General features: G+C 51.2%; 1 protein-coding gene across 7 annotated transcripts in view; it reads right to left on the bottom strand.

Moving 5' to 3' along the window:
- The window catches only part of CACNA1B (calcium voltage-gated channel subunit alpha1 B), a 189,844-nt gene that overhangs the window by 120,451 nt on the left and 44,465 nt on the right, over window positions 1-24,928 (bottom strand). For 5 of the 7 annotated variants that reach the window (XM_047830852.1, XM_047830851.1, XM_047830849.1 and 2 more), the window contains 6 exons: window positions 18,076-18,179; window positions 14,930-15,045; window positions 14,181-14,237; window positions 13,009-13,101; window positions 4,748-4,957; window positions 165-277 (listed from right to left, as the gene is read on the bottom strand). In XM_047830852.1, coding sequence (XP_047686808.1) covers window positions 165-277; window positions 4,748-4,957; window positions 13,009-13,101; window positions 14,181-14,237; window positions 14,930-15,045; window positions 18,076-18,179 — 693 coding nt within the window. The remainder of the gene's footprint in view (window positions 1-164; window positions 278-4,747; window positions 4,958-13,008; window positions 13,102-14,180; window positions 14,238-14,929; window positions 15,046-18,075; window positions 18,180-24,928) is intronic. The other 2 variants (XM_047830855.1, XM_047830850.1) reach the window with 1 other exon arrangement.

Here is a 24,928-nt window from a genome sequence, read left to right as displayed (position 1 = left end):
CCACACAGGGTCACAGTACCCTCAACCACCTGGGCCCTGCTGCACAGACCCCAGCTCACACTGGGTACAGCTTAGTGGGAGGGGACCGTGTGCACTCTCAAGCAAGGATACAGCTAGACCCTCCTGGACCCCGAGCCGGCATCTCTGGTGAGGATCTTACTCACCCCAAAGTCGAAGCAGTTGAATGAGGACCGGAAGTAGCTTCTGGGCCCCAGGCCATACATCTTCAGGGACATCTCTGTGAGGAAGAGACCCAGGAAAACAAACTCTGCAAAGTCTAGGAGAAGCCGGAGAAGAGGGGGATTAGCTCTCAGCCTCTTCCCACCTGGCTCCAGCCCAGACTGGAGGACAAGACCTCTGGGCCTTTCCAGGATTGAGCCCTGCAGGCCTGGTCTGTGGCCCCTGAGCTCAGAAATCTCAGCCCAGGACAGGAATAACAAATAGATTGGGATTGGAAGGGGCACAAAGAGATGCTTCTTTCACTTTGAAATAGGATCCGTGCCCAGTGTCTATAGCACACAAAGACAGCCTCCACAAGAGGAGAGATCCTGGGACGGGGCTCAGGAGTGAGTTCTAGGGCCACACAGTACTCCCCAGAGGGTCCCCATGGAGAAGCTGGATGCCTTCAGGCTTGCTCCCCACCCCATGTTCTAATCACAGTGGAGCCCCTCAGCCTCCTCATCAGAATCACCCTGTCTTTCCGGAAGGACTTTCCCGACACCTCCCTCAGGGTCCCTGCGTCATCTTATTTGGTTTTAACTTTGTTCATGTGCTCACCTACCACCTGAGCATCCCCAGGCCTGGCCAGCATGAGGCTCCCAGGAGGCGCCAACGCTTGCTGGGGGCCTGGAGGATGTCACCCCCTCAGTCTCTGAGTCCCACAGAGGCTCCCATGGGTGGCGCACCTTCCTTCAGGCTGGGCCCCACTGCAGCAGCAGCAAGCAGGGCCTGCCCCGGCCCAGGAGTCCCGCCACCAGCTCTGCTGACCTTTAAGGGCCACACTGGCAATGAGGGCCATGCTGAGAATCCCAGGCACACTGACAAGACACAACTCCTAACCCAGCCTGAGCAACAGGCAGTGTCAGAGCAATAAACAACAGGCAGTCAGGAAGCTCCACAAGGCCACAGACAAGAGACGCAGCCCAGCCAGGCTCTGCCACTGGCCAAACCAATAATTCCAGACGGCAGAACAAGATCACTGTCTTTGATCTTCCTCCCCAAGTACAGTCACTGGAGAGTGACCAGCCCAGCATTCCTGGGGCCTCTGGCATCCAGACTGGTTGGGAGACTGGACCTCAAGCAGCTCTCGATAAAACACAACAGAAGACGGGACCACACACCTCCTGCCTATGGGCACTGGCATCTGCTCTCCTCCACAGCTCTCTGCCAAGTGCTACACTCTACAGCCCCAGATGCCTCAGTCAGGGCCAGATGGGCAACAGCCCAGACTCTGGAGGAGCAGAGATACCGGCCCCACTGCCCGAAGAGAGATATGCAATGGTCCGCATGGCCCGCATGGCCCGAGGTTTCAGGTAGGGAGCCACCTTCCATGGCTTGAGTACATGGGTAATCAGCTCCTGTAAGCAACTCACCACAAGAAGCGTGGCCTCTGAAGCCAGCCAAAAAATCCCCAAGGCACCCCAGCCAGGCACGGGATGAGTAATGAGAAGGCAAAGCTGACCCCCTGGAGAAGCCAAGAAGCCAGTGTCACAGGTGTGGATGCCCGCTGACCTAAGCAGAAGAACCCACCTCAGCCAGGCCTGAATGACTGACGCCTGGTCCTGGCTGTGCAGAGCTGCAGGTGTGAGGGGCGGTAGGGAGCTACCCTGCCCCCAAGTCCAGCTCGGAATACCACAGCAACCTGCAAAGATCCAAGGCCACCGAGCCCCAGAGCCCCTCCACAAGGGTCACAAAGGCACCTGCCCCTGCCCCTGCCCCTGCCCCTTGGGGCACCCCACAAAAAGAGGTCAGGGCCTGGAAGAAGAGGCCACAGAGATGGGACTTCCATTTGCCCACACGACAGACCTTGGAGCTACAGCTGCCCAGGCACTGATCTTGCTCCCAGCAGACCCAAGTGAGGCCACTGCAAGGAACTAGCACGGAACCTGACAAATGGCGAGGCTTTTTCAGAGAAAGGGAGCAACTGGGCACAGAAACCCCCAACGTCCTGCTTGCCCTTTCGCTCGCCTGAGGAGCAGACCCACCGACTTCATATGCTCAGCCTCCCCTCTGAGGCCAAGAAAGGGTGTTCAGCCGTTCACTCCAGAATCATTCATTCAACTAACAGGCACTGGTGCTGCTTTGAGCTTGCAGAGGAGACAGAGTTGACCCCTCTCTCCAGGAGTTCACACCACAAAGGGGAGCAGAGGCAGAGAATTTGAACAGTGTTCTATGTCATAATAAGAGGACAGTGTGCTGGGACAACAGAGGGACATTGGAGAGGGAGGTCAAGAGGGTCTTGTGAGACCAGGGGGCTCACAGGATGACAAAGCCCAACAGCCAGCTACAGAGTTGAGCATGGCAGGACTTCCTTCCCTCCTCACCATTCAAGCCTCAGTCTCGGGGGTCCTGGTGGTACACCGGGGGTGGCTCCTGAGTGGACCGACAGCCAAGGTGCACAGAACCCACGCTCTTCAGGGTAGCTCGTTTCAGGCCAGAGCCCCCTAGGGAGCGTCAATGGAGCTAGTCCTGGTGGGGACCCCCTCTACCTCTGCTTTGCCTCTTGCAAGACCTGCCCTACCTGGCTGGGTCAGCCTTCCTCAGCGCCAGCCCAGCCACCAAGAACAGAGTGCAGGGCACTGAGCAGAGGTGTGCAGACCCTAGCATACCCCCACTGCTCCCGCCAGCCATTTTCCCTAGGTAAAGCCAAGGGACTCAGAAACTCCCAGGGAGCCACAGAGAAGGCAAAGCAGCAAGGGGGAAGATTCTCGGCCAGGGATGCCTGTGGCCTGGACCAGCACCTGGACACTCTCAGCCCTGTGCTCCTGCACAGCAGATACACGACCAGGCCGCGATGGCTGCCTCCTGCCCACGCGGGTGGCAAATCCCACAACACTGACTAGGCACCACCAGCTTCTTCCATGGGAAAGAAAGGCCTGGCTAAGAAGACCCAGGGAACAGCTGCACTGCTGGCCAAGTTAAGAGGAAGCCCCATCTCCCTGGGTCCCTACCCAACCCCCAAGGGTGAGGAAACTTCATCCTGAGGTGATACCAAGGGAAATACTGACCTCAGTCCCAAGCAAAGTCCCAAGACACCAAACTACAGGCCCCAGGATACATGAATTAGGGGCCACAGCTGGCAGTTCCATGCACACAAACTGCTTCTTTTTCTTTTTTTTTTTTTTTTTTTTATTTATTTTCGAGAGAGAGAGAGGAAGGGAAAGGGGCAGAGGAACAGAGAGAGAATCTTAAGCAGGCTCCACACGTAGCACAGAACCCAACTTGGGACTCAGTCTCATGACCGTGAGATCATGACCTGAGCCAAAATCGAGAGTCTGACGCTTAACCGACTGGGCCGCCCAGGCGCCTCCACAAACTGCATCTGAACTTCACTCCCGGGGACCTGGCCCAGACTGTCTGCTAGAAGCTCACGGGGCGCCTTGTGCTTCTGCTGCCTCTGTGCTCTTCCCCATGACACAACAGGAGAGTTCAGTACAAGTTTGGGAAACTATAGCCTAGTGTCCCACCCCAACAGCCACACCCACCCATATTTTCAAGTGGCCTGTGGAGCCATCAGAGTCTAGAGCTCATAAGAACCCTTCCAGAACTGCCCGAGCTCCTGCTTAAAACTGACCAGCCTCGGTGGTCTGAAAGAGGGGAATGTGGCTGCTGCACCAGGGGCCAGGAGGGATCCAGGAGGGTTCTTCTCTGGGAAAAAGATGGTCTTGCCACCCCACCTCAGGGTGGCTTCAGGCATACAGGGCTCCCGTGGCAAGAGCAAGGCCCTTGTGGAAGCCCCAAACAGGCCCTGTGTCCAGATCAGCCCCAGACACCAGGCAGGGTGGGTGCCAGGGAACGAGAAGGTGGGGGCTCTAACCGGAAGACAGAAACCACTGGAGAGTCTTCATCTTTAGGGCCCGTGTGAGGTGAGACGACAGACCGAGACTAGGCTCCCCGTGGCCTGCAGAGCCCTAGGGTATGAGGGGTTGGTCCTGGAAGGTCAGCCCTGGTCCCTGGAGAGGGGCAAAGGGCCTCAACCACCCCAGCCACCTTCCTCCTCTACTCCTTGGAACAGTAGCCAGGGCCAGGTAGTCATGACTCAGACTCACGGTCTGTCCGTAGGCCCACAGGTAAGTCAGCCTTGGTCACAGACACACTCAGATGCAAGAAGCAAAAAGCAAAATGAAAACAGCCAAAAGGGCCCTAGAAGCCTGGACTCTCTCCTCAGGAGTCCAGGGAGCGAGCTGCAGCCTCACGCCAGATTGGAATGAGGGGCCAAGTGCCCTGTTCCACGGGTCTGAAGCCCTCCCAAGGGAGGACACAGGGCCATCCACCCATCACACCGACCTCCCCCCAGGGTGCCCTGGACCCTCACCATTGCCCACCACACTGACAGAGGAGCTAGGCCTCCCGGAACCTGGGATGGGGAGCTCAGGCCCCAGCAGATGCCCTTGGGGGCACTTTGGTCTGTGCAGGGGTCCTACCCAGGGCATTCCAAGGCAAAAGGCTGTGAACCGGGATTTCCAGGCTGCAGACCAGAGGTGGTTCGGGAAGAGGTGAGGGGGAGGCCCAGGCTGCAGCTACGTACACAGCGCCGTGGTGAGCCGCTGCGGCTGGTTGTAGTGAACCATGGCCACGCACAGCGTATTCAGGGCCACCACACACAGCACCACCCAGTAGAAGCTCTGTGCCTTCACCATGCGGCGGATGAAGAACCGGAACATCTTCTCCTTCCTACGGAAGTATGACGAACTCTCTGTCTTCCCACTCTTGAGGCTGGCGCGGGCGAAGGGGGATCCTGGGGGAACAAGGAGCTCACTGAGGACATGCAGAGACCACCAGACCCCCAGACACGCTCTCCTTCCATGGATGTGTGCCCCACGGACGCAGCCTCGAGGACACGCTTCCCCTCCCATCTCAAACTTGTATCTCCCACAGGAAAACATCTCCAAGGACACCTGCCCCAGCCCAGACCTAGCCAGAGGCCCCGGTTCTGATCACAGACACCATGGGTCAGACCCGGTGTGCTACCGACATTGAGCTAATTACCCCTGCGCCGCACCCGCCTGCACCAGGTCCGGACCCCACCCCCATTTCACAGATGGGGGAACCGAGAGCCTTGGTGGTCTCCATGGTTACCAGGCTCCAGATGGCCCCCAGCACCCCTCAGCCACCTTCCAGCAGCACAGCCCCAATGCCCCCAGGCCATCCCAACCCCTCCGGGGGCCTCACGGAGCCATGCAGCATCTGGCCCTCCCTCCTGCTTCAACTCAGGGACCAACAACCACCGGTTACCTATTTTTAAGTACCCTGGAACACAGTCAAGCTCCTTGGTTTGCGTCTGGTCCATGGCTGCTGTTCTGGTACAGAGGCAGAGTGAGTGTGTACGGCCCACAAAGCCCACCATACTCTCCGGAACATTTGCACACAAAGCTGTCATGGCTTTCCCCCATTTCCACACACACACCACCTCTGCTCTGCCGTGACCTAAGCATGAAATGCTTCCCACTGCTGGTCTCTTTCCACAGTTGGCTGCTTCTCGGCTCCACGTCTGGACTTTGATGTCACCTCCACAGAACACCCTTCTCTGGGCACCCCATCTGAAATCTGCTCCCCAACAATAATCACAACCGCGTACCAGCTGCCCCAGTATTGGCTTGTTGACCTGTTCTGCACCCAGCTCCCAGACCAGGCTGCAATCGCTGCGAGGACAGGCCCACAGGCTTTCACCTCAAAGCCCATGCACCCCTTGATGAGCAAGTGAGCAGTCTTCATGGGAGCTTAGAGGCCGTGAGTGTGCATGTGTGCAGGGTCTGGCTGTGTCTCTGCAGTGCATCAGGTTCTCTTAGTTTTTGCAATAAGGGCCTGGGCACGTGTGAGCCTCCGATTGTTCAAAACCAGTCAGCTTGGGCATGGAGTCCCCGGGGAAGGGTATGGAGTGTGTGTTTGTCATGTGATGTTCTATATATTTGCGCATGTGTGTGTGCACACCCAGACCCTCAGCAGCACACTAACAGCATTATTAGGCTAGTGTTTTCTTGGATTCACTCAAATGAAGACAGGCCCTGAGGCCTCTGGAGACTTGTCTACAAACTGAGCGGTGGCATCAGGATGGGAGATGCTGTCACACGCAGCCCCAGATTCAGATGGAAGGGTCCACAGGCCAGGACCCATCAGCCAGCCTTTCAAGAAACCTCACAGGGCCCTTGTGGCAAATTCTTGGCACTCCGGATGCCACACCCCACCCAGACCATTGAAGGCCACTGCTCTATCACAGCCTCCTGGATAAGCCAGGACACAGCCTCCCAGTCCATTTCCAGACACTACACACCAGCCATTGCCAATTAGTCAGAGATAGCTCATTCAACAAAACCTCTTGGCCAGCCTCACTGAGGGCTGCAAAGTGCCAAGGCCACAACCAGACACACCCGCTCCTTCCTCAAAAGCAGCAACAGGGCACGGAGGGAGGAAGGCAAGAGTAGTACAGACATGGAGAGACCTACACACAGGCAGAGCCACGCACAGAACTGTCCAGAGACCCACACAGGCAGATTCCCCCACCACTTCTTGAGTTGTTTAGAAGCAAAGTCACACACACACACACACACACACACACACACACTGCACAGCACGCATCAACACCCTGAGCATCTCATTCTTGAAGACACTCCTATGAACACACACAGGGCAACTCTGGGAAGGAGGGTAATGGGGACACGTGACTTGTGTGAACTGCTCTGTGCACACACATGTGGCCAGTGAGACAAGCAGCAAGTTCTCCAGGGGAGGGGCCATGGCCAGCAAGAACCAATGAGCCCTTAACCATGCAAAAGCTTCATAGGAATGCTTCCTTGTCATAACTCCTGGCCCCCCTCATCCTGCACCTGTGCCCACATGCAGACAACCACATACATCTTCACTCATCAAAGGAATACCCACAAAGCGGTTTCCACAGCCACATGTGCACAAAACCACAGATCCCCAGTTGGCTCTTGAAGCCCCATCCATCCCTCCTCTAACACACAGTCCAAGGGACAGGGCAGGGAGCAGAAGCCCTAGCACTCTGGACATGAGGGACTGCCTTTCAGTTCCTAGGGAACCCTGGCAGCACCCAGGACAGAGACCAGCCATCCTCTCATTTGGTCAGGGAACAGGGACACCCAGGCCCACCACTATACAGGGCATGCTGTGCCTCAGGGAGTTCTGGGCCCTGGGTGTCTGAAGACAAGGGCACAGGCCCCGGAAGACAGTATTCTCAGCAAGAAGCTACCACCGTGTGCTCAGGTCAGCTCTGGACAGTGACTCCAGCCCAGGTCTTTGGTAAAAGCAGGGGTCTGCAGTGAGCATGGACACATGCCAAATCCAGAATCATAGCTCTGGGAGGGGAAAAGCAGGAGAGACGAGGCTGCTTCTCTTCAGCACTCTGCATTTCCACGTTTAGCTTTATCAACACATATTCTTTATAACCAAAAGGCTTATTTCAAGGAACAAGAATCCGATCTCATCAAGCTAGGGGAAATCGAGAATTAAATTAACCTGCAAATGACGTCACAGTTAAGCACTTGTGTGAACAATGCGTGACCACATACAATGTCTGCATTTCTTCCCATCATGCCCCAAAGGGAGTTCACTGTTAATAAAAAGTCTACGCCAGCCCTGCCTAACAGCCATTCCTGCCACAAACATGTACAGAGTTTTCGCGCCAGGCCCTGAGTGGCAGAGAGAAGACAGAACGACTAAGCTCTGTTCTCGCCCTTGGTGAGCCCACCAGAGGCCAGTGAAGGGACACAGGAGAAATGGCTTTGCTGTTGCATTCACCAGCACGGGGTAATGAAGGTGAGGTTCAACAACAAGCCATGAAAACACAAACCCCCATCACCCCTGCCCTAGACACAGGGCCTTATACACGCCACACAGCCTGGAGAGTCCTCACTCAAAAATAGGAAACGGGCGGTGGGGGGGGGGGGGGGGGGGGTGGCGCCTGGGTGGCTCAGTCGGTTAAGCGGCCGACTTCGGCTCAGGTCATGATCTCGCGGTCCGTGAGTTCGAGCCCCGCGTCGGGCTCTGTGCTGACAGCTCAGAGCCTGGAGCCTGTTTCAGATTCTGTGTCTCCCTCTCTCTGACCCTCCCCTGTTCATGCTCTGTCTCTCTCTGTCTCAAAAAAATAAATAAACGTTAAAAAAAAAAATTAAAAAAAAAAAAAAAAGAAAAGAAAATAGGAAACAGGGAACCTGGACCTCGCAGGCCATGTAGGAGTCAGGGCAACAACACGGGGCCTGGCACCTGGGCTCAGTCAACAGCAGCAGTGACAGCGGATGGAGGGGTGACAAGCCCAGCACGTAAGACACAGCCATCCTCAGCACACAGGGAGGGACAAAGGGGGTGCTGGGCACCAGGAGACCCATGGCTTCTTCCACCCTGTGAAGCCCCACGCCCACACCTGCTGAGGCCTGAGGCCTGAGGCACGTGATCCTTCGGCCCTGTAAGACACCCAGGAGGAGAAATCGGGAGAATCCCAAGGACTTGTGTGCAGCACCAAACCAATCACAATAAAAGTAAAAGAGAGAAACTTCTTGGAGAAAAAATAAAATCCCCTTCAGCAGATGAAAGGAAAGGAGGTTCACTCTCAAAGCCCAGACGAGTAGCCTGGAGGGTGCAGCGCAAGTGGGTTTTAACCGAGGGGAGAACCCTCGAGGGGCAGAGCACGGACGACGGGGAGTCGGGACACAAAACGAGCATGGCGAGGAGACGAAGTCATTGCACACATGGAAAGAAGAAGCCTCGGTGAAGGAAGGCCTGAGCCCACAGGCGGAAAAGTCCACCAGGCCTGATGCTGGGCAGAGAAGGAACTTCTGACCCAGGACGAGAGTTCCAGCCCCCCGAGGCTACATCTGCACTGGGAAAGAAGGGGACAGGGCGATACCACAGAGCAGCAGGAGGAGCCATTAAACAGGCCTCCCTCACAAGGCTCCCCCCGACACACATGCCTCGCACAGGCCAAGCACAGGACAGAGAGGAAGCAGAGCCAGGTCTATGGGGTAGTGGCTGGAGGACGGCTGAAAGCAAACCCACCTCTGGGAATGTGCCAAGCAGCTGGGGTGACCACGGGACTAATGACAGCCTAGGGCTACAAACACCAAAGTTCTCTAAACCAGGAGTTGGCAGGGAGAAGAGGAAAACACTGCAAAGGTCACATCTTCTTGACCTTCGGGGCCAACAGGGGCAGAGAGATGGCAAATACAGCAATTTCCTCGCGGAAATGATGCATCTCAGTGGTAAGGATGGTAAAAATAAATAAATAAGTAAAAATAAAAAACAGGCTAAAATAGTAAAGAAGCATGGTTCTAATTGTGAGAGCAGGGGAGGGGAGACAGCCGTTTGTGGGTTAGAAAAGTGAGAAATTTGTGGGGAACGAAGCAGATTCCCAGACACCTTTTGAGAGTGAAGAAAAGAAACCACGATGGAAAAGCCCATAAAAGGAGGCCATCACAGCAAAGCCGTATGCAGGGGCGGGGCACAGCCTTCAGTGCCTTTGCGGGTAAAAAAGAAAGGAAAAAGAAACAGTTACACATTTTCAGAAATTAGGAAAGCAATAATATGTAAATCAAAATACTATACAAAGATAATAAAAATACGAAAGAAAGTAATGACATTTAAAACAAAAAGAAAATGGAAGAAAAGAAATCTAAACCAGGGTTATTTTAAATGATCATTAATACATATTCACCCCCCACAATCCAAATTAATAAAACAGAAGGCAAAGATAAACGTTCCAACAACCAGAAAAAGCAGAAGCAGAGTCAGCAGGATGTAAGCCGGCTTTAAGGGCCTAAACACCCTCATAGCGACTGTGCAACGTCTCCCGCCTGACCGCCTGACCGCCAGACCCCCACATACAGGTGCTACCTGACACCCCCACTGGCCCTCCAGCTGCTCCCCAGACTCTGGGAGTCCGCCCCCAGTGCCCCTCCTTGAGTCACATGGCCGCCCCGAGTCCTCTGACGCCCACATCCAGCTGGCCAGCAAATCCTGTGTGTTTGTCTTCAGAATGTATCCAGAATCTGGCCACTGCACACCTCCGTGGCAGCCACTGCCGGTTGGATCCCTACAGTGGCCTCTAAATGGGCCCGCATCTGGCCCTCCTGCACTTGAGGATCTCTTGCGCCCCAACTGGAGCGCGACTCTGGACAGCGACTCTGCTCTGCAAACCCACCAGCAGCCACAGTCCTTGCTGGCCCCCGCCCTCTGCGACCCTAACCCTAACCCTGTGGCACTGCTCCCCCGAAACCCACAGCGCTCCACTCCAGCCACACTGGCCTCCCAGACAGTCCCCACAAGCGCCACGCTCCTTCTGGCCTCAGGATCCTCTCACGTGTTGCCTGGATGTTCCCTTCCATGGGCCTGACTTCCTCACTTCCTTCAGCTTTTACTCAAAAGTGACCTTTCCAGGGAGGCCGCCTGTGGCCTTTCTCTTTAAAACTCCAAAACCCCCGAACCCTCCAAGCCCCCGCCCTTCTCGATTTTTTCCTTTTCCAGAGGTGGCACTGACATGCTGTGTGCTCTTCCTATTCTACTGCCCGTGGTCTGATGCCACAGCCGGGCTAGAAAAAGCAGAAGATGAAGGGGCTTCATCATTTTGTTCAGTGCTATAGCCCCGGAGCCGTGAGCAGTTACTTGCACGTCAGGGGCACTTGATAAATATCTGCTGAGTGAATGAACAAAGGGCTGAATACAGGAGAGATTAAAAGAACTGTAAGAGAAACTACAGGCAACTCTATAGAAACGAGTTTGAAACACTGAGAAAATGTAAGATTTCCTCGTAAGGCATAATTTATAAAACTGGTCCTAGTTCTTTTTCTTTACTAGATGGGTTCACAGTTTTATCTTTACCCTTGAAGAACAGGTACTTTAGGTGTTGCTTAAATTATTTTAAACTGTAGACTTTAAAAAATCAGAATAAAAACTCTAAGTAAAATAGGAATAAAGGGGACTATTTAAATACAACATTCATGTGATAAATTTGTAAAAACTGTAACAAAACTCAGATCCACAACACACATCAGTCTCTTATTAACTAGCAAACACAAACCACCCAACGGAAAAATGGACGGGTATATAAGACTCACCAAAACCCAAATTCAAATCAGAAGCAAACACTTTTAAAAAGGAGCTCAAAATCGTTAGTAATGAGCGAAATGAGAACGACAGCTCCAAGGAAACATCATCAAGTTGGCGTCAAGGTAAAGTTGAAAGTAGCTACGGCATGTAACTGGGGGGGGGGGGGGGGGGGGGGCACGTCTAGCAGGCAACGCGGTGCCCAGCTCCCAGAAATCTGCCTGCAGGGACAGAAGCACTGGAAAGGAAGGACAGTTGCTTATAGGGTTCTGTTCGGTGGCGCTGCTCATGATGAAGATAAAACAACCTAAAAATAAATGAATGGCCGTCAACGGAGAGCCCCTGAACAATTAGAGTGAATCCATACTGTGCAACACCATGCAGCCACTGACAAGACAGCATTAGAACTACACTGCAGAGGGGAGTGGTCTCCAGAGGGTATAGAAAAATTTGTATGAAAGCCTATCTGTAACATGAATAGATCCCAAAACTCTACATGTGTGTATGTGTGCATGTCTACATGCATGTGTGTGTGATACAAATGTGTATTATATCTGATATGTGTGGAGAAACAGGGATAAATCCCAAGCTACTGACATGGGTTTACTGGGCTGTGTGGGGGAAAAAAGACAGAAAAGATAGATGATAGACAGACACACAGATACCTAGATTGATTGAATTATAGACAGATGATTGACAGATGATAGATTGATAGATACACAGATTACTGACAGATGATAGATAGATACTTAGATGACAGACACATTGATTGATGGATGGATAGATAGAGACACACAGAGACAGACTGAGTGACAGATAAATACACAAGTAACTTTCATCAAAGAGTTGTCTCATAGCCTGGAGCCTGCTTCTGATTCTGTGTCTCCCTTTTTCTGTTCCTCCCCTGCTCGCACTCTGTCTGCATGTCTCTCTAAGATAAATGCACATTTAAATTTTTTTTTAAAAAAAGAGTTGTGTCATAAATGCAAATAAATGCGACCACATAATGAGAAGCAGACCTCGGACTCGGGCCTGCTCACGGACAGCTGGAGACCAAGTCCGCCTGCAACCCCTTGACTTGGTCCCTCAGTGAGAAGCTCACTGCCATGCAGGCCTGTCTCCAACCACCAAGGTGGAGGCCCTTGGCTCAGCCCTCTTCTGCTGCAGAATGCACAGTAACAGGGCATTTGGTGGGAAAAGGCCTGGGCACTTCTGGTACCAGACTGAGGAAGGGAACTAAAACAGCTGTGTGATAAAGCAACCAGAATCTCTCTTCTACCATTTGAGAAGAAGGGGATGAAGCCAGAGGCCCCAGGAGCGTGGAAGACAGACAGGGGCTGGGAAGAGAGACAGCCAGAACCTTTCGGTCGCTACGGTCAGTAACACACACGTAGCCCTTCAGCTACGGGGTGCGGCCCGAGGCTCTGTGTCCACGTTGGGGGTGGCAGAGCCGAGAGCAGCCGGGGCTGCACCGATGGGAAAGGGCAGGAAGCACTGGGCAAACACACCGCTCACTCCGCTGCCTGCACCAGGGGAAAAAATGCTGAGCACACAGCAGAGGGCAGAGGGCACTGTACCTCCTGCCATCAGGGTGGACACAGGAGTGGGAGCGGTAGGGAAGGAAGGGAAGGAGGGTGGCCCCAGAGGGCTGGGGGGCCCAGGGGACAGGCCGGAAGCTAGGGGAATTCCTGTACCCACTCACAGGACAGGCCAGGAGGAACCAAAGAGACTCACCAACAGCACAGAGGTCTGCAAACCGGTCCTCCCCCTCCTCGGCATGGATCAGGTCATTCCGGCTCTTCTTGGTGGCTGCTCTCTTCAACACTGCTTTAAACAAGGGGAGGGGGAGGGGACTGCCTCAGGGCGGGGGTGCATCTCAGCCGAGCCTGCGACCATCTTCCTGGGGATCTCCTATCCTGGCCCCTGTGGGCCCCTCTCAGTCTTCAGAGCACAGGGGACAAGGAATCGTGAGGGGAGTGCCACTTTCCCTTTTCTCCACGATGATGTCAGTGGGGAAGGCCTGGCTACCAGGGAGACCAGGAGACGTCTGTAAGGACAAGGCCAGGACTGTGGCCCACTGCCAAGCAGCCCACTCTGGGGCCAGAGAGATCAGTCAGGTCTGCAGAGGGGCCAGCACAGACATGTGCAGAGCCCCAGATGTGGGTCCAGCTGAGGCCGCAGGGGACACAGCCAAGCTCTCTGGCCCTCTCCTCAGCAGTGGGTGTGAAAACAGGACGACTGTCCTGCCACTGGGACTGTGCTAGTAGCCAGGCCAGTAACCGTGGCCACTCTGGCCCTCATCCCCGCCCTAGCGGCCCCAGGCTGTGCTAAGAGGCTTTCCGTGGCAATCTGGGAGCCACATCACCCTGAGCTCTAGACACAGATGCAACCTGGTTTAAACCTGAACTTTAAAAGCTTCTAGAAGCAGCACAGTCCAATAGAACTTTCTATAATGATGGAAATGATCTACATCTGTGCTGACCAGTACAGTAGCCTCTAGCCCCATATGTCTATCGAACGCTTGAGATGTGGTGGGGGAGCCTGAGGAACAGGACTTTCACTTTTACTTCACTGCAGTGGACTTACGCATGAGCTTACACAGTCACATGTAAAGCGTCATGTTGGAGAACACAGCTCTCGGGTCCGTACCGTGAGCACAGACTCCTCTGAGCCCTGGGGTGATACCTCGGCAGGTGTGCTATCTAAGCCCACCGCCAGCTACCTCCACTCAGGTCCACGGCACGCAACGGCCCGGGAGCATGCGGCGACCTCCAGAACGGGTCTGCCCAGGACCCCGCGGAAGGTGGCGGCCGTGCAGCTGCCGGCAGAGCAACGGCAGACGGCACCACACATGCAAGCATGCGCACGCGGCTCGCGGGCACGGAGTGCTAACAGTGGTCACCTACCATCCAGAGGGGACTTCTCCTCCGCATTCTTGTCCTCCTCAGCCAGCATGACTTCCTCTGCGAGTGAGACACAGCCTCAGCTGGGAGCCTCCCTGCCCCGCCACCCCCCCCCCCCCCCCTGCCCAGGGCTCAGTCCCCAGGAACACGGCAGAGTAAAAATGCGCCTCTGCTGCTGGACCCGCCTTCTCACCCTTATGACTCCAGAAGGCCGTGGGGCTCACGGCCGAGCTTTTCCTACTGAGACAGACACCCTTTATGTGTCCCCCACACGGTGCCCCATGAGGGGGGCCTGGCCTGTTCACAACACCCTCCCTTGAGGGCAGCCACCCCACTAGGTGAGTTCCTGGCCCAAGAGGCGCTTCAGGAGGCACAGCAGGCGCCCCATATGCAGGAAAGAATGCTGGCCTGGGGCGGGGGCGGGGAGGGAGGGAGGCAGTCAGAAACCCCAGGCTTGACAAAGCCCAGAGCCAGGGCGCAGAACACACTCAGGTCAAGGGAAGGGTGCTTGAGTCTGACAGGCAGAAACTAGCTCTAGGCTAGGCCATGCCAGAAGCCTCCATTAAAAAGGCCAGTGTCTCCAGGGCCCTATGGCTGCCCTGTGTCAGGACCCCGGGCCAGCTGGAGAATCCACTTCCAACGCCTCAGCTCTCCTCAGCTCTCCAGGCTGGTCTCGTCCGGCCCAGGACTGGGGCTCCAGCTGCACCGACAGAGGACAGGCCAGGAGCAAGGCAGCAGCCCCTGGTTCTCACCAGCCTTGAAGATCCATTCCAGGTACCCATTGAGCTCCCGCTCAATCTGCTGCTGCCGGCGGAGCTTCAGGAAGGCCCGGCGGTTCTCGACCCTCTCACGCTCCTTGGCAAACTCTCTGCATTGTGCAGGGTCCACAAAAGTAAGCAGATCAGGTGAGTGTGAGCACATTCGCCCACCCCATGGGTGTGCAGACGCAGAGGCGAAGGGAACCAGGAAGAGGCTGGGACATGACATGCAGGTCACAGGCCGCCCTCCCAGGGAGCCTCACCACCACGGCCTCTTCCAACCTGAGCCCTCGGAGGGCCCAGGTGAACCCTCCTTCCTCAGACTCCTCCAGCACACAGGGACAGCACCGCAGTCCCCAGAGGGGGCTCCAGAGGGCAGGGACAATGCCACACCCCCTGCCCAGAGCAGGCCAAAGCACACCCCTCCCTCTGAGTGCCAGGCCCTGTCACCTGCCATCCTACAAAGAGCTTCTGGGCAAGAATTGCCCAAGAGGACTTACACTTTGTTTTTTCTGTTGGTTCAGACCCAGAGCCCTTACTCGGAGGGGATGGACAGACAGGAACAGGGCAAGAAGGGACCGGATAGGGCAAGCCAGAGACAAAAGGAAAACATTCTACAGCCCATGCAAGCCACCTCGGACAAACCTCTGAGGTCTGAGATGACCAGGAGAGAGATTTCTGCTCTCCTTACCCCTCAGCAGCCCAGCCCCAGGCTCCCAGCCAAGCTTGCAGCCTCACACTGCCAGAAGGAAGCCATTCACACACAGGCACACAGACACCCAGCGTATAGCCTTGCAAGCCTCTCAGCTCAGGCCTGGGGCAGGATCCAGGTCCCCAAAGGGCAGGCGGGCACAGCCCCACAGCAAAATAGCAATGTCTAGTCTCAGGTGAGTAGTTGTTCCTCCTCCAAGAGAAGCAGCTTGGTGCAGTGAGCCTGGCAGGCCTGACTCCCGGCACATAGCCACAGCAGGAGAGAGAGCTCAGCTCTGGCCAGCACTGACCCAAACTCATGGCCAGTGTCCACCAGGGCCTGAGCTGTGGCCATCCTGGAAATGCGAGGAGCCAGCTCCTGCCTGGACCTCCCATCCCTCCCAAGCCCTGAATTCGCAGGAATATAGGACCCCTCTCCTCCTCCTCCCCTCTCCCTTGGCCACGATGAGGGTAGGAGGGCCTGGGGTGCAGGGGTGGGGCAGTAACAAGACTGCTTGAGTCAGTCTCAGAGCCACCAGTGAAAACTTGCTGCAGCAATCTAGGCCCTGCACACAGCAGCCACTTCTCAGATGGTAGCCAGCAGTAGGGCCTGCCTTCCTCAGGCATCAGTTCTAACTGCTAAGAAAAGCCACAAGAGGATTCACTGATCCTGCTCCTCTGGGAAGAAGAACGCGAGGCTGGTTGGCTCCAAGCCGGCTAATCCAGCAGCACTTGCCCAGACGTGGCCTGGGCCCTGCAGGGCGAGCTTTCCCCAGGCCAGGCTGTACCAGTGGCATCTAACCACTGCTTCCATGGGCCCCACATGCTGTGCACTGACTGCTGGCTTTAGGGGCCCTGCCATCTCCAAGGAGAACCTGAAAGAGAACCCTGGGGTCCCTCTGCTTAGCCTGGATGACTGAGAGAGGGCTCAGCTGAGACTAATAAGGAAAACCATCTCATATCATCCCATTCCCAGAGGCCAGGATGCTCACAGTGGGGAGAAGGGCCACACAGTCACAAAGTTCATGGCCCTGCTCAGTGAGGGGCCACACAGCCCCAATCCCTGAATTCTTCCTGCACGTTCTCCAGGGTAAGCTGCACAAAAAGCCAGACTGAGCAGGCTGCTCTCCCAACTCACCATGAACCCACTCATGTTCCTACCAGCCCCCACTGTGCACTGTCCTCAGCACAGAGCCCACGCTCCACACAAGCCTGCCGTCTGCCGGCTCAGCACCCTCTCCCCTCCACACCTTCTGGTTCCAGCTTTGAGCATCCCTGCACCCCTCTGTACCTCTGGGCCTCCACCCCAGCTCTTTTCTGCCTGCGAGACCTTCCTCCCTCCTTCATGGAGTTCATTCCTGGTCCCCCTTTGGGTCTCATTGGAAATGCCCCTTCCCTAGGTGGCTTCTCTGAGCTCCGGGCCTCCCCTGGCTTCCCCACCAACCCCGTCGAGCTCCGACCATGCAATCCCCTCACTAGACTAGAAGTTCTACATCCATTCCCCGTGCTGTGGGCTTGCCTGTCCTATGCAAGTGCTTGAAAAGACATGCTAGTGACATATCCCTCAGGATAGGACCGAGGCCAAGGACACATTCCAGAGCCAGAGCACGCAGGCCTTGGCCCCTAACCACTGCCCTCTCAATGGCTGTTCCTTTCCCGGCCAGTAAGACAGCTGCTTCTTGGGTCCACCAGCCTCTCCCCCGGCCTCCCTCAGGAACCCTGGGCCTGAGCAGGAACCTTCAGGGTGGGCAGGGAGGAGTTGTTCTCGAGTCTTATAGGAGGTATGACACCAAGGTAGGGGCAGAGAGCAGGCCAGGCCTTCCCAACACAGGTTCCTCAGCCTGGTAGAAGGACAGGAGCCTTAAACACCAGCCCCATCTGTGCCCCTAAGCACCAAGCATTTCTGTAGCCATTGGTCCATACCACAGGAGGGTACCGCGTGCCACATCTCACTGCAATGTGGAGTCAGGAAGCACTTTTCTTCAGGAAGGACTCCTAGCCCCACCCTCCCTTGCTCTCTACTGGAGGAGTTCAGCACAGAAAGGTGTCTGGAGAGGAGGAGCAAGCCAGGGGTCAAGGCTACGCTGGAGAGCCTGGTGACCACTCTAGCCAGGATACAGGGCTGCTCCATCACTCTCCACTCCCAGAAACCCCACCACAGACCCAGCTGAGATGCAGCAGCAGCCCCTCCCCCATCATCAGAGCCAGGTGAAGGCCAAGGGTGGGACAGACGTAAGGAGGCCAGGGCCAGACGACGGTCAAGGCAGAGGTCAGGATGGCAGCACAAAGGAAAGGCTGGCCAGAGCTCAGTATGCTGGGAGTGACCACCACAGAGGGTGGCCATGAGGCCTTTCCCATGTCACACAGGCCCATATCTGACCCCACCATCTGTCCCCTTAGCCTGAGAACACGGAGGGGCAGGTGGCACCCAAGCCCATGTGGCCTCTTACCCTGAGAGCACACCCAACACCAGGTTGAGCATGAAGAAGGAGCCGATGATGATGAGAGGGATGAAGTAGAGCCAGTTCCAGGTGTTGCCGGCTGCATCATTTGTCTGGAAGCAAGGGGGAGATGAGGAGAAACAGGTGGACAAGACACATAGCCCTGGCTACAGAAGTGCCCCTGACCCTACCTCGAACACCTGGCATGGCCTAGGCAGGGAGAGTTCAGGTGGTGGGAGGTCCAGACAGGGGGAGTCCGGGAAGGACCCACATCAGACTTGCCTGCCTTTGCCCCGCAGAGCTTTCACGGGAACTGCAGCTCTCAAAAGACCAAGGACACTTAGCACTACTGATCACTGCCCAGCAATGCCGAAAAGCCAAGGAGTAGATCCAGGGAGCCAAAGGGTCCCAGTATACCTTGAAGGCTGCATGCCAGCCTCTGCTTGGACAACTCCCTTATTCTTCCCAGGCTGCTGGACATACCAGTCAGCTCCAAAGACATTTCTCCTGAATGGAGCCCACGGGCCCTAGGCTCAAGTCTGATCTTCTGTCTGTAGCAGCTTTCGCAGCAGCTCAAAGGCAGTGAGCCGCATGCCACATTTCCCCCTGATCCAGAGCAAGCCCGCAAGTCCCCAGGGAACAGTCCTTACCATGTGCCTGGTTTAAGCCACAAGCCAACACTCAGGCATAATCTAAAAACTGAATGCAAAGAAGGACATCTCTCCTAGACCTTTTGACTTTTATAGCCTTGGTCTCATAACACAGTACCAAAAGTGTCCAGCTTTCAACTGAAACTCATTTGCCATGCAAATGAGTGAGGGAAAGCACAAACTGCATGGAAAAAAAGATCGATAGATTTTCAATAGATGCTGTGATGGTTAATTTTATGTGTCAACCTTGACTGGGCCATGGGGTCCCTAGATATTCAGTCAAACATTATTCCGGGTGTTTCTGTAAATGTGTTTGGGAGGAGATTAACATTTTAATTGATAGAGTAAAGCAGATTGCCTTCCATAATGTGGTGGACCTCATCCAATCAGTTGAAGGTCTGAAGAGAACAAAAAGACCAACCCTCCTCCAAGTAAAAGGGAATTCTCTAGTAGACTGCCTTTAGACTTCATCTGCACCATTGGCTCTACTGGGTTTCTACCTGCTGGGTTTCAGACTGGAATTGTACCACCATCTCTCCTGGGTCTTGAACCTGCCAGCTCAAACTGCAGATTTGGACTTGCCAGCCTTCATAATCACAAGAGCCAATTCCCAATTAAAAATTAATCAATCTTTCTCTCTTCACATATATCTGTATACACACATACATACACATCCTACTGGTTCTATATTTCTGGAGAACTCTGACTGATACAGATTGCCAACACTAAGATGACAGAGACAATAAAAGTACCTGACAAATATTTTAAAGCAGCTATTATAAAAATACTTCGGAGAACAATCATGGGCACACTCGAAACACACACAAAAACAGAAAGTCTCAACAAAAAAACAGTGTCAGCAAACAAGAAGAAGATATAAAGAAGAACCAAATGGAAAACTTAGAACTGAAAACAACAATAATCAAAATTAAAATATAAATGGAAGGCATAACAACAGAATAGAGCAGACAGGGGAAAGAATAAGTGAAGAGTAAAAAAGAGAAACAGAAGTTACCCAGTCTGATAAACAGAAAGAAACCAGACTTCAAAAACAAACAAGAAGGGGCACCTGGGTGGCTCAGTCGGCTGGGCATCCGACTTTGGCTCAGGTCATAATCTCACGGTTCTTGAGTTCAAGCCCCGCATCAGGCTCTGTGCTAATATCTCAGAGCCCGGAGCCTGATTTGGATTCTGTGTCTCCCTCTCTCCCTGCCCCTCCTCCACTCACTCTGTCTCTCTCTCTCTCTCTCTCTCTCTCTCTCTCTCTCTCTCTCAAAAATAAATAAACATTAAAAAAAATTAAAAGAAAAAAAACAGAACAGAGCCTAAAGAACCTGTGGGACTGTAACAACAGACCTAATGTTCATGTCATCAGAGGAGCAAAATACAGGAGTGTCCAGTACGCTGGTAGTGACCACCATGCATTCACTGAGGCTGAAAAGTGTTCAAAAAAATAACACCTGAAAACTTCTTAAATTTGTCAAGAGACATAAACCTACAGATTCAAGAAGCTAAACAAACACCAAATAAGATAAATTCGGGCCACCTGGATGGTTCAGTTGGTTTCAGCTCAGGTCGTGGTCCCAGGGTCATGGGACCGAGCCCTGTGACAGGCTCCATGCTCAGTGTGGAGCCTGCTTAAGATTCTCTCTCCCTCTCCCTCTGCCCCTCCCCTGCTGTGTGTGTGCATGCACACACACACTCTCTCTCTCTCACTCTGTCTCTGTCTCTGAAATAAAAAATAAATATAAAAAATAAAATAAGATAAACCCAAAGAAATCCACAACATGACATATCATAGTCAAATTTAAGAAAACTAGGGGCGCCTGGGTGGCGCAGTCGGTTAAGCGTCCGACTTCAGCCAGGTCACGATCTTGCGGTCCGTGAGTTCGAGCCCCGCGTCGGGCTCTGGGCTGATGGCTCAGAGCCTGGAGCCTGTTTCCGATTCTGTGTCTCCCTCTCTCTCTGCCCCTCCCCCGTTCATGCTCTGTCTCTCTCTGTCCCAAAAATAAATAAACGTTGAAAAAAAAATTTTTTTAATAAAAAAAAAAAAGAAAGAAAGAAAACTAAAGACAATCAAAAGAGAAATGACACCTTACTTATAGGTGGAAAACAATTCTAAATAGTCCTTGGGTCAAAGAAGAAGTCTCAAGGGAAATATAAAAATATACCGAGCTGAATGAAAATAAAAATACAATGTGTCAAATTTGAAGGGCACAGCTAATGCAGTGCCAAGAGGGAAATTTGTATCACTAAATAAAATACATACATTATGAAAGAGTAATCAAATCGATAACCAAATCAATCAAATCAACAATCTAAACTTCCACCTCAAGCTGCTAGAAAAAAAAGAGCAACATAAACCCAAAGGAAACGTAAACAAGTAAATAATAATGATAAGAGCATAAATCAACAAATTTGAAAATAAAAACTATAGAAAAAAGTCAATTTTTTAACTTGGTTCTTTGAAAAAAAATCAGTTGCATTGACATACCTCTAACAATACTGACCAAGAAAAAAGGACAGAAGACACGTTATCAATTTCATGAATGAAACAGGGGATATCACTACAGACCCAGCAAACATCAAAAGGTTAATGAAGGAATACCACAAACAACTCTACATACATTCACTAACAAGGATGAAATGGACCAAGTTCTCAAAAAACACAAACTACCACAACTCATCCAATATAAAATAGTTAAATTTAATAGAGCTATAATTATTAAGGAAAGTGAAATTGTAATTTTAAAAATTTCCCCCTAAAAAGGATAGATATATTGATCAATGGAATAAAATTGATGATCTAGAAATAAACCCTTACATTTATCATCAATTGATTTTTTAACAATAGTACCAAGAAATTCAATGGGGGAAAGAACAGTCTTTTCAACAACTGGATATCCACATGCAAAGAATGATGCTGAGTCCCTGCCTCACATCACATACAAAAAGTAAAATGTATCATAGACCTAAATATGAGAACAAAAATTAGAAAACTGTTAAAAGAAAATATAGGAATAAATCTTCACGACTTTGAATTTGGTAATGAATTCTCAGCTGTAACACCAAAAGCACAATGATGAAAATAAAAATAGAAAAATTGGACTTCATCAAAATAAAAATTGTTGGTACTTCAAATGACACCATCCAGAAAGTGAAAAGACAATGCGCAAAATGTAAGAAATATTTACAAATCATATATCTGATAAGGGTCTAGCATCCATAATAGATACAGAAAAATTACTGGCCAATAATAAAATGACAAATTAACCAATTTTAAAATGGGAAAATGATCTGAATACACATTTCTCCAAAGAAGACATATAAATGGTGTAATAAGCACATAAAAGATGCTCAATATCATAAGTCATTAGGGAAATGCAAATCAAAGCCAAAATGAAATACCACTTCCTTTCATGGTTGTTTGATTAAATTTAAAACTAAATTTTAACAAGAAACAATAGGTGTTGTTGAGGATGTGGAGAAAAAGGAACACTCATGCACTGTTAGTGGGAATGCAAACTGGTGCAGCCACTCTGGAAAACAGTATGTTTTCTCAAAAAGTTAAAAATAGAACTACCCTGGGGCGCCTGGGTGGCTTAGTCGGTTAAGCATCCAACTTTGGCTCAGGTCACGACTCATGGCTCGTGAGTTCGAGCCCCGCGACTGCCTCTGTGCTGACAGCTCAGAGCCTGGAGCCTGCTTCGGATTCTGTGTCCCCCTCTCCCTCTGCCCCTCCCCCACTCATGCTCTGTCTCTCTCTATCTCTCAAAAAAATAAATACATGTTAAAAAAAATTTTTTTTTTCTTTTAACTAGAACTACCCTATAATCCAGGAATCACACTACCGGGTATTTACCCAAAGAATACAAGAACACTAATTCAAAGGGATACATTCACTCCTATGTTTACAGCAGCATTATTTACAACATCTAAGATATGAAAACAGCCCAAATGCCCACTGATTGATGAATGGATAAAGAAGATATATAAATATACATTTATATGTAAATGTATTTATGTGTATACACATATACACACACATACATACATACATATATACATTCAGCCACAAATAAAAGAATGAAATCTTCAGGCGCCTCGGTGGCTCAGTCAGTTAAGCATCTGACTCTTGATTTTGGCTCAGATCATGATCTCACAAGTTTGTGAGTTCAAGCTCCATGTTGGGCTCTGTGCTGACAGCTCAGAGCCTGGAGCCTGCTTCAGATTCTGTCTCCCTCTCTCTCTGTCCCTCCTCAGCTCGTGCTCTGGCTCTCTCTCCTTCTCAAAAATAATAAATAAACATTGAAAACACTTAAAAAAGAAATCTCTAGACCCAGATTGTAGAATTCTACCAATTCTCAAAAAAAGAATCAATACCACATACACAAATCTCTTCTAGAAAATGAGAAAGGAAGAACTACTTTCTAATTCGTGTTATAAAGCTTGTATTGCCTTCATACCAAAACCAGACAAACATAATTCAAACTAGAAGGAAATTACAGACCAAAAGCCCTCATGAATATGGGTGCCAAAACCCTTAATGAAACATTAACAAATTGATTTAAGCAATGTATAAAAATAATTATATACCATGACCATGTGGAGTTTGTTCAAGGGATGCCAAGCCGTTTCAAAATTCAAAAGCCAATCAATGTAATCCACTGTATTAACAGACTAAAGGAAAAATCACATTATCATATCAATGCAAGAAAAGTATTTTGAAACATCCAACACCCATGCATGATAAACCCTCTCAGAAAGGTAGGTATAGGAGAACTCCCTCAGTTTGATAAAGGACATCCACAAAAAACAAAAAAATTGCAGTTAACATTATACTTAGCAGTGAAAAACTCAATGCTTTTTTTGCTAAGATTGGGAGCACAGAAATATGTCTATTCTCTTATCTACCATAAAGTTGGAAGTTTCAGCCAGTGCAATAAGGCAAGGAAATAGAATAGAAGGCATACAAATCAGAAAGGAAGAAATAGACTGTTCTTGTTTGCAGACAACACGTTTGTACAGGAAATCCCAAAGACTCTCCAAAACATCTCCTAGAATAAATAAGTAAATTCAGCAAGGTTGCAGGATATAAGATCAACATATAAAAATCATTTGCATTTCTTACAAAACATATGCAGGACTTGTATACTGAACCTCAAAGTGCTGATTAAAGGAATCAAAGATAATCTACATAAATGGAGAGATACACCATGTTCATGGACTAGAAAACCCAACATAGTAAAGATGTCAATTCTCCCAAATGGAACAAAATGGGAGTGATCAGTCTACCTGGTTTAAAAGATTTATTTTACAGTACAGCTGCAATAATGAAGATAATGTGGTATTCGTAGAAAGAGACACTCTGATCATGAGAACACAAACGGACCCACATAGGACGTCTGGCCATCTCAGTCAGTGGAGCATGCGACTCTTGACCTCAGGGTTGTGAGTTCAAGCCCCACATTGGGTATGACCTTGTTTAAAAAAGGAAGGAAAAGAAAGACCCACACAACTACACCCAAATTTTTTAGCAGAGGTGCAAAAGTAATTCAATGGAGGAAATATAGCCTTTTCAACAAGGGTTGCTAGAGCAGCTGGATATTCACAAGCCTCCAAAAAGTAAGGAAGGTAGGAAAGAAGAGAGGGAAGAAGGAAGGCGTGGAGAAGCAGGGGGAGTGAGAGAAGAATCTCAACCCAAACCTCATACTTTATTTTTGTTTATATTTATTTTTGAGGGGGGGGGGAGGGGCAGAGAGAGAGACAGAGGGACAGAGGATCCAAAGAGGGCTCTGCACTGACAGCAGAGAGCCAGATGCGAGGCTTGAACTCATAAACCAGGAGATCATGACCTGAGCCAAAGTTGGATGCTTAACCAACTGAGCCACCCAGGCGCCCCTAGACCTCACACTTTATGCAAAAATTAACTCAAACTGGATCACAGACTTGCATGTAAAATGTAAAACAATAAAACTTTAAGAAAAAAACCATAGAATAAAATCTTCAGGATTTAAGGCTAGGCAAAGAGTTCTTAAATTTGACCCTAAAAGCCCAATCTACAAACGGAAAAACTGATAAACTGGACTTTTTCACAATTAAAAATGCGTGTTCTGTGAAAAACCAGGTGAAGAGTATGAAAAGTCAAGTTAATGACTAGAAAAAAAGTATTTGCAAGCCACATATCTGACAACCAACTAGTTCCTAGAATA

This window comes from Prionailurus viverrinus, chromosome D4, assembly GCF_022837055.1.
Source record: "Prionailurus viverrinus isolate Anna chromosome D4, UM_Priviv_1.0, whole genome shotgun sequence".
NCBI classification, from domain to species: domain Eukaryota; kingdom Metazoa; phylum Chordata; class Mammalia; order Carnivora; family Felidae; genus Prionailurus; species Prionailurus viverrinus.
This window is presented reverse-complemented; position numbering and strand designations above follow the sequence as displayed.